General features: G+C 36.5%; 1 protein-coding gene across 1 annotated transcript in view; it reads left to right on the forward strand.

Annotated features, from left to right (window-relative positions):
- Window positions 1–8,467, forward strand: part of LOC128226822 (lachesin-like) — a 31,732-nt gene extending 23,265 nt beyond the window's left edge. The window contains exons 2-8 of the mRNA XM_052936893.1: window positions 1,079–1,191; window positions 4,770–4,974; window positions 5,847–5,993; window positions 6,562–6,690; window positions 7,066–7,353; window positions 7,750–7,923; window positions 8,205–8,467. Coding sequence (XP_052792853.1) covers window positions 1,079–1,191; window positions 4,770–4,974; window positions 5,847–5,993; window positions 6,562–6,690; window positions 7,066–7,353; window positions 7,750–7,923; window positions 8,205–8,305 — 1,157 coding nt within the window. The 3' untranslated portion in view covers window positions 8,306–8,467. The remainder of the gene's footprint in view (window positions 1–1,078; window positions 1,192–4,769; window positions 4,975–5,846; window positions 5,994–6,561; window positions 6,691–7,065; window positions 7,354–7,749; window positions 7,924–8,204) is intronic.
- The last annotated feature ends 1,893 nt before the right edge of the window (window positions 8,468–10,360 follow it).

Below are 10,360 nucleotides of genomic sequence, written 5' to 3' on the forward strand. Positions count from 1 at the left end.
TGCAATGGTTGACATTGTTTCGATTAAAGCGTTATTCAAGGCAATGAAACGTCGCGCGATAGATTATGTTCATCAACCTTTAACTGTTATGGATAATTATAAGTCAGCAAATTTTTCAAACAAGTCTTCATATCTTGACGCTTGATCGATTAAAGTAGCACCATTTTGACTGACTCAGTACGGACGGAATGAGAAATGAATTTGGAAGCTGCAATTATTTCGGAGATCTGCTCCCATAATGACCTTGTTATTTGGAACGTGCATTATCGGGGCTCTCATCTAACTCTCTGACATTGACTCAAATATCCCGAGCTCCAATTTTGATTGCATGGAAACAGATATATGACCTTTGCCAGAAAAAAATACAAATACACACAATAATTATGAAAAGTGATCCAAGTTCTGATAAAATAACTAGAAAAGATTTATTTGACTGTCACGATGGGGCTTGTTGAAGAAAATGAAGCTGTTGCTTTTAACCAGTTACTGTTAATTGAGTAATTGCATTATACGATATGTTTAATGTTAACAGACGTACTACTTTTAGTCAAAAGAGTACTATAATAACATATCCAAAAACCTTCTCGATAAATTCGTAAACATTTTCCATTCCATTCAATGCATTTTGGCGCCATTTGTCAGACACAAACAAGTATGCAGCAATACTGGCTTCGGAACAGCCAGACAACTCCAATTCTTTCGGATTTATTTTTGCAAATTGAAACTGTAACATAAAGAAAGAGGAAAAGGGTTTGTTTCAGTGTAAAATACAGTTATGAATTTCACCAAAAGCTTTTTTTCAAGAGTGCCTTAAAAGGATCGACAACATTTTTTCCAAAAATACGCCTTATCGTTTGCGAACGTAACGTTCCGTCGGAAATGACATCGTTGAAATTGTGTACCAGCCCTGTAAGAGCTGATGTTTGACACCGAAAGCGAGCAAAAAGTTCAAAACAGTGGAAAATGTCAAAGGGTTATTTTGATTGTTTGAAACAGCGAACTATCAATTTTATTTCACTGATAACAATTTATAATCCATCGGAAATCATATAATTGATTTTAAATGTTAATGTTGCAGCTCAGGGAGAGATTCAGGCTCCGAATTTTAACGTTCCTGCCGTCAACGTAACAGCCGTGTCGGGCCATACCGCCATCCTGCCATGCACTATACAGCACGTCGGCGACCGCAAGGTTTGTTTGTGTCCATTGTATAGAAAAGAAAAAAAAATCACACCATATTGTACGCTAGTAGTCCCACAATAACATTACGATATTAATTAAAATCTGACATTTAATCTAAACAGTTGTTTACACATTTGGTGGCCAAGCATATACCATTATGTTTACACGATAATGTCAATGTATTTTCTCTCACCATTTTTGTTTATACATTACTTAATTATAACGGTATATTCATCTTGAATCGATTGGTTATGTTGTGGATTAAAATCTATTTATTTTACAACGATTCTGCAGAAAGTTATATTAATTTACACTAAGTCACTCTCGTTAGTACGATATTGTCAACGCGTTCCGTTATATTTTTGGTACTGCTTCATATTATTGCTATTTAGTAGACCGGTAAACGTAGGGTATGATTTCAATTTATACGTACCAACCTTCTATTTGAATGAAATGGTATATTTGTTAAATATCTGATGAGATATAAACCAAAACTGATTCCCACTCCAGCAACAGTGACAGGACAAGACTATACCGTGTTGATTAGCACGTTTAGCTCAAAACTCAGCAATCAGGTCTTGTTACATTTAAACACATTGGAAATACTTTTCAGAACATTCCTAGAATTAATGTAGCATAGTTGTCAGCCACAAATACTTCGGATTTGAAGTTCTTTCCAAGATCGTATCAAACGTCGCCTTTTAATATCTCAAAAGGCTTAGGAAACCACTTTGTTGACATTCTACGAATTAAAGAGGTTAAGGAACGGGGTAACTGTCAGAATTCCATCTACCTAAAACCAATTAAGGAAGAAAAGCTCACAAATCGTGGAAACTGTGTTTCAATTTCGCTGTTTCCCGTAAAGACTGCCTCTCTATCTCGCTGTATTACCGCTAAAAACGAACGGCCGTTTCATTAAGTCCCGACTGCCGTTATGTTTGCCTAAACCAGTCGGCGAAGTTTGGTGGAATGGCATTTAATTAATCAAGAAGTCATTCGTTCTAATCTCAACAATGCGAAGACAAATCGTTAAGTAATTAAATCAGTCGATAGACATGCAACAAATAAAGACATCGAGATAGCTACGTTGCAGTTTACTAGCAGGATCAGATTTCATTTGTAAATGTGATCTTTTGCGAACTTGTTTTTGACTTTACGGTGATTTAAAAGTTACAGGTACTGCCGAAAAGAAAAATCCCAACTTAACACTTATTACAGTATGTACATTTGTGTATATCTTTAAAACAGTTGAACGTAAACCTAAATGATATTGTTACTTTTTGTTAGGTTCCTAGCATTAGACATCCCCATTGTAATACTCAACCTAGAGTTTAATCATTTCTAGGATGTGTTGGATTACGTTTGCACTGATGGCCTTTATGTAAGAAATACTTGTGGCCTTTATGTGGCCTTTATGTAAGCAATACTGGTGGCCTTTATGTAAGAAATACTGGTGGCCTTTATGTAAGCAATACTGGAGGCCTTTATGTAAGAAATACTGGAGGCCTTTATGTAAGAAATACTGGAGGCCTTTATGTAAGCAATACTGGAGGCCTTTGTGTAAGCAATACTGGTGGCCTATATGTAAGCAATACTGGTGGCCTTTATGTAAGCAATACTGGAGGCCTTTATGTAAGAAATACTGGTGGCCTTTATGTAAGCAATACTGGAGGCCTTTATGTAAGAAATACTGGAGGCCTTTATGTAAGCAATACTGGAGGCCTTTATGTAAGCAATACTGGAGGCCTTTGTGTAAGCAATACTTGTGGCCTTTATGTAAGCAATACTGGAGGCCTTTATGTAAGCAATACTGGAGGCCTTTATGTAAGCAATACTGGAGGCCTTTATGTAAGAAATACTGGAGGCCTTTATGTAAGCAATACTGGAGGCCTTTATGTAAGCAATACTGGAGGCCGTTGTGTAAGCAATACTGGAGGCCTTTGTGTAAGCAATACTGGAGGCCTTTATGTAAGCAATACTGGAGGCTTTTATGTAAGCAATACTGGAGGCCTTTATGTAAGCAATACTGGAGGCCTTTATGTAAGCAATACTGGAGGCCTTTATGTAAGCAATACTGGAGGCTTTTATGTAAGCAATACTGGAGGCCTTTATGTAAGCAATACTGGAGGCCTTTATGTAAGCAATACTGGAGGCCTTTATGTAAGCAATACTGGAGGCCTTTGTGTAAGCAATACTGGAGGCCTTTGAGTAAGCAATACTGGAGGCCTTTGTGTAAGCAATACTGGAGGCCTTTGTGTAAGCAATACTGGAGGCCTTTGTGTAAGCAATACTGGAGGCCTTTATGTAAGAAATACTTGTGGCCTTTATGTAAGAAACACTCTTATGGTTGTTGTTAAAACAGGTCAGATTGTTTTGTCTTATATTCTAAAGAAAATTCGATATCATATGTGTCACGAAAAATCAGCTTGGTTTGTAAACACACATAACGACACATATGAGATATACACATGTATACTTTTATATGATTCCAATCACAAGAGTCTCTTAGTGATTACCCATACCGAAAACGTGGCCGTTTTATCAGGCATTATTCATCAACGCATTAACAGAGCGATGGGAGAATGAACGCTAGATGTGTTTTGACCGCTTGGAAACGTTTCATCGCACTTTGTGAGATTGATCCTTCCCGAAAATGATTAATATCTGCAGACACATACTTATTGTTTACTCTTGTCACACAATACCTCAAATACATTTTGATAAATGACACTCTTTGACAGATGCTGGCCTCCAAAATATCCATTTAGGTTATTAGCTTGTTTGCCATAATTACACATGTTGCGGATCGGAGGAAATGATTAGCTAGTGAGAATTTCTTGGTAATTTAAGGACGGTTTAATGCTAATATGGACATTCAGGCGTCTCAACTGCATTAACTGTCACGACCATGGCATTACAGTCAGCAAATGGGACGAACATTCCATGACTTCTTCTATCAAGTGCACTCAATTAAAAATATTGTACCTCTTTACGTCTTTCAGTCGTTATATTCATGGAACGATATATGTAAACTTTGTTCGACTTTTTGTGTGGGTTACTAAACATCGAGTTCATACTAATATATTTTATGGTGTTAATTTCAGGACAATTTGAACAGGCGCAAAACTGAAGGCAACACTATGCCTAAATGATGGCGTCGATACGACATATAGATTCGTGTACTTTTAGAGTAGGCGGATATGTAGCCTTTGCGTTTCCGCTCTCCTTTTGAAACAACTTTTGCATTTTGGCGAATTAACGCCAAGGCTGAAATGTAAAACTATGCGAGAGAGTAGCCTTTTAGCGCCTTTTCGTGCTTTTGCGTGGTTGAGCGAAATGTAGACCTCGACAAAGCTACGTTTCATACTCGCCTTGCCAGAACATGGAATTGTTACTGTGTACCATAACAAATGTATACCCGCCAACACAAAATGTTGACAAATTAATGTGTCGCGTTTTCTCGCTTGTTTTGGTGCCTTTTCACTATCTGTTTAGCATCTCTTCGCGTTATCCGGACAAAACAATGAAGTGGCTGTTAGCTATTGCCAACATAAGTGAAACTATAACTACGATTATTACATTTACAGGTAGCGTGGATGGACCCTAAGTTAAAGCTGTTAACAGTATCAGACCAGCGAATCATCGTGGATCAGCGGATATCGATTGAGCGGCCGTTCACGCGCGATTGGAACCTGCATATTCGTCAGGTCCGCCGCAATGACAGCGGCGAATACCTCTGTCAAATCAACACACAACCTGTCAAGAGCACAAAGATTCTGCTCATTGTGAATGGTAAAATATTTCTGAAAGTACGTTTCATAGGAGTTGAAGATTTATACATATGAAATATCAATATCAATTGAACGTTCAATTGCAGTAGATTGTTTGGAATTTCAGTTTCTGCAATATGCCAAGGTTCAATGAAATCCGGATCTAATTAGTCGGGGTACCGACTATGTTTGTAACTGTCCAAAATGTGGCTTTAGCTAAAGGACCAGTTCATAAATTGCAGACGAATGCTATTGATATTTTCCATGTTGCCCGATAAAATGTTAATTTACAGTGAATTATAATTGAAATAAATGTATACTTTAACTAATAACGAGGTCTTAAAATATAACGGCTCTGAATATTGTTTTTTTTGTTGTTGAAAATATTGATATTTAAATACCGACTTTTCCCTGAATAGATGAATGTTACACGGTACTTTAACAATTTCCTAGGTTTCTCAATCTCATACGCAGTAACCTCCCTTGGCGAGCAGCGACAAAGGGAGTTTTGAAAAAGAAAACTTACATAAAGCTTAATTGTATTTTTGGAAATGCCATTCAAAAGAATACATTCCAAAATATGTCCTCATAATGTATTATCTTTTTATCCCGGTTCAATTTACTCATAACAGTAAAGTGTGTTCACACAATCGAATACAATGCTACAGTATTATCAACAAATAATGTCTCTCTAACATATGTATACTGAACACGTTATCGTTAAAGCAAATAATAATTCTTTCTGGTGGTCTACATGCATGTTTTTTTCTTCCATTCTTTATCGCACCGACTTGATGCTATGCATCATTTTTTTCTTGTTAATCATTTGTTTAAAGCAGCGAACTGTAAAACGGATACTGTCGTAATGAACGTAAAGCAATTGCCGTATTACAGAGCCTCCTATAATTCTTGACCACGCCGGGGACCAGACGGTGCGGGAAGGAGAGACCGTGGAGCTCTGGTGCCGTGTAGGCGGGGAACCACTTCCATCGGTCACGTGGTACAGGAAAAACAAAAATGATCACGGGAAGGCAACCGAAGGTTCAAACTACTCTGCCATTCTTAATAGATGACTATATTTACTTGTATTTTTGTAGTTAAAAATATGATTATAGTATGATAAAGAACAAATTAAAACTACATGTACATGTTCATGTTAAAGTATTGTATCGGATATTGAGATGATGTGATATGGACCTAGGTAATGGAGAAAACATCAATACAGGAGATTCAGCAGGGTTTTCATTTTCTACTTTAACAAAATATTACTTAACAAATACGAACACGCAGTTTCAAAGGCTGCCTAAAGCTTTAATGCCGTTTTACTACTTAATTAACCACCGCGCCATTTTAATACCTTTTTACTGTAGAGTCAAAACATGACGAGCTGTTCTGAACTATTACATACACTATATCGGTTCTCTGTCACAATATACACACTCTCAAGGAGAACAAACGTGTCTTGCCACTTTCCTCTTATAATAGTAGGACATCAGTGGTATATTTGATAAACTTTGGCTGCAATTACCGCTTAAGGGTACACCTGAATCCATTTTTAAGACGACTGATTAAAGCCCCTCGACACTAAAATATTTAATCTTTGTTTCAGTGATCGGCGCGGCTGGTGACGGTCTGAAGATCCACAACATATCCCGTTACTGCGAAGACGATTACGAATGTGTGGCCGACAACGGCATAGAGCCTATCGCCACACAGATGATGACCGTCACCGTGCAATGTACGAGATGTAAATGGGGAAATGATAACTGATATAATAAATATAAATATACATTCTATTTGAGGCGAATAATTGCTGTATATAATGTCGTTATGTCCCGTAGTTGTGCACCATCACTGTAATAACGCTTCTGAAAAGCAAATGAAGTGCTATAGCGAAACACATGACTACGAGTGCATCCTTAAAGTGCACCCAAAGTATATGTAATTAAAAAGCAGTAAAATAAGAAAATATTTTAAGCTCTTCTGATTTTAAAATCGAATAGTCACTGGTGACACGCATCTGTAAAAAATACTACTTCTGTTTTCAATGAACACACATTTATATCTAAAATCTAATTTCAAGATGCATCTCAAATGTTTTCAATGATTCCAGTCGCACCGGAGGTGAGATTGCTGAGCCAGAAGTTGAGCCAAGCAAAGGGTAAAGAGACCATCCTTGACTGCACTATCACGGCTAACCCTCACGCGTACAGTGTATGGAAGTTTCGAGGCCAGGAGCTGGCCAACAACGCTAAACACGGCATTTCTATCTACAATGACGACCTCTACACAAAGACACTCTCGCTGCGGGTTGGGAATCTTAATGACGAGGATTTCGGCAAATACAAATGCTACGCTGAGAACATATACGGTAGTGATGAGGAGTCATTCCTATTATATGGTAAGGGACCTTACTTTGAGGACGATATAATACGTATCGTTATGGAGTTCTGGTCCATTCTGAATTTGCTTCCATGACGAAACCTTTAATGACACAATAATAGCAATTGTTGATATCAACTTCAACGCATGCATCAGTGATGTTATAAATAGTTCTGTTTAACAATGATTAAAATAATTCTCGCTTTTTTTTCGAAAAAACGTAGACAATTGACTCTAAAACAATGGTTTTCTATGTAACAACTTCATTTATTGTATTTTCTTCAACGACAGTCTGAGGTAAGGTTAAACATGACTTTTGGTAGGTTTTTAAACATATCCCGAATCGATATAGATAATCTTAGAACATTTAATATTGTTTATGACCTAAACGAAATATAAGTCGATGCCTTCCCAGAATTTATTGAGCGGCGACACCCTCAAACGACCTCCACGACAGAGCGGTCACCATTAGAGGTGGACCGGCCCCCGAAGCATCGTCAAGACGAAGTAATCTACGTGAACAACAACAGAAAAAATCCGGTCTACTCCACCCCTTACTGGAACATGAACACGCCATATAACAGACTGGGTTGGTCATCACTTTGTAGCGTCTACAAGATTAAATATCGATATTGGATGCACTAGTCTTATGTTCTAAAACTATTTACATATACATATGGGTATAATTCGTTATTTAAATGATTTGAACAATTTGTAAATAGGTTTAAATATCTTGATGAATGCTCTTTTTATATATTCTTTTAATTTTATTAAGCAGACCCTAGTAATTTTGCAAATATTTGGGTAATTTTGAGTTATACGTCTATTTAAAATATGTCTAAAATGACGCATGTATGTCCATTTCTCCAGGCAATGCGGACGCAGCCCGAGGACTATCAGTGGCCACAGCTAACCGCATGACTCCGTTAGTTACTCTGCTCTCATTGACTGTATTCAATGCGCTCAGATAGCGGATTTGTGACTGCATTATTAATACACATATATTTGTGTACTTGGTGTTTTCAAAGAATGTTTTATTATGCAAAATGTGATCTTAAAGTATTAAGCGAGATTTTTGTCAGTAGAAAAGATCTTTCTTTAACGTGATCACATGACAGTGACAAAGCAACTGGATGTACGGATGTTGAGGATTCGTTTGAATGACATACTTTTTAGTTTGAAAGTAATTTAAGTGTAACGAATGTCGATTTAACATGAATACGGTGAATTTGTGATAAGTGTTGCTTTTTGGAACGTATGTATTGATTGCAACACACCAAATACACAAGACAAGTTGATTCCATATGTGTAATTTACTGGAAAACATGTGAAACAAAAACAAATTAAGACTGTGTAAAATGTTAAAACAACAAGTGAAGTGTTGAGCTTTAAAAAATAATTATACTAAACGGAGTGTCGGAGCTTATGGTGTCATTGTTAATATTTCCAAATATATTGAAATTTTGCTACAATGTATTTTGCATTTGAAATATTTCATCGATTTGGGCGACCCGGTACATTATACAGTCTAGTTATAGATTGGTTATTATTAAACCGCATGATAATCGGTGTTTAATTCCTTTGAGGGTTTTTTTTCCAAAAAAATCTAAAATTTCTGAAGTCTATTTGACGTTCAGGCTTTAAACATAAATATAACTTATTACATCATTTATATTCGACATATGTCGCAAAACAGACCCATCACTCCTGTAAATAGGGTTGTCATGTATTTTGTTGTTTAGTAGAAATATATCAACACAAATAATTTATGCATACGGTATACTATGCTGGCGATAAATGTTATCATTTACATTCGTACTTATATTTTTCATCAATGTATTTCTTTAATAATCACTATCAGAGTTAAAATGATCTACGCATTTTAGACATTTCTTCTCAGTAGAAAATAGACATGATTTGATTCAAACATACACTACAAACCTAATTAACAATACGTTTCTAGTTTCTTTTGTTTATATTGTACACCCAGATCACTTATATTTAAATGTTTGTAATCTTTTAATTAGATTATTTTTGCAATTGTTTATGTGCATGTATTTAACGCATTAAGCAGAAAGAGTGAATAAAGAATGATAAACTGTATGTGTAGTTAGCGCTAGGTGCCGGAAGATGGCCGATGCGCTACATGACCCAAGCGGCATGCGGCTGTATTATTTCAATAGAAACCGACCAGTCAGCTTCCTAGACAACGTCCGGCTGTTGCCGTGATTAAATAAACAATTAAACTTTTAAATTTCCAGCCGCGATTCACAGGATCTGATCAGACTTTTGACAACTTGTAATCGGGAATGATCCTATCAAAGACGGCAGTAACAATCGTGAATGTGCGAAAAACAAAAATCTAAGCTAATTGTTTTTAAAGGTTACATGCTTCTATAAACTGTGGTCGAATCGAGCCCCCAGTTCGCCCACCTTTAAAAAAGCATAGAGAATAATTCTTTGTTTCAGTGTAAGATCGTAATATAATTCACCGAGTGAGCAAGATATATTCAAATATTCATTTTTTTTCTTCACGAGGACAACATTTTAGAAAAACACGCCATGTAACGTAACGTCATATCTGAAATGACGTTGTTGGAATTGTAACCATTACTCTGGCTGGCGTACCGTCGTGAAGCGTGTATTGGGGATCTGATTTTAATGAGATTGTTGGAATTGTGTCCAAGCCCTAAGCGTGCTGACTTGATTTGGGACTGAGAGAGGGCTAAACTTTCAAAACAGTGAAAAACATCAATCTGATATTTTCACTGTTTCAAGCAGTGAAATATCAATTTTATTTCACTGATAAATATTTATAAACCACCGGAAAGCCATAATACATCAATGTTTATATGATCTAGAGGATTACGCCACGAGTGAAAATATTATTTTTCTGTGACCACGAGTGGAATAAAATACGATCTTACACTGAATTCAACAAATTTTCTTTTTATTTCATGCATTTATCGTGTTTTTTCAATATATTTCCCCGCTGGAGTAAATTTTGTTTGACGACAGTCCCTTTC

The sequence above is a fragment of the Mya arenaria genome, chromosome 3, assembly GCF_026914265.1.
Source record: "Mya arenaria isolate MELC-2E11 chromosome 3, ASM2691426v1".
NCBI classification, from domain to species: Eukaryota; Metazoa; Mollusca; class Bivalvia; order Myida; family Myidae; genus Mya; species Mya arenaria.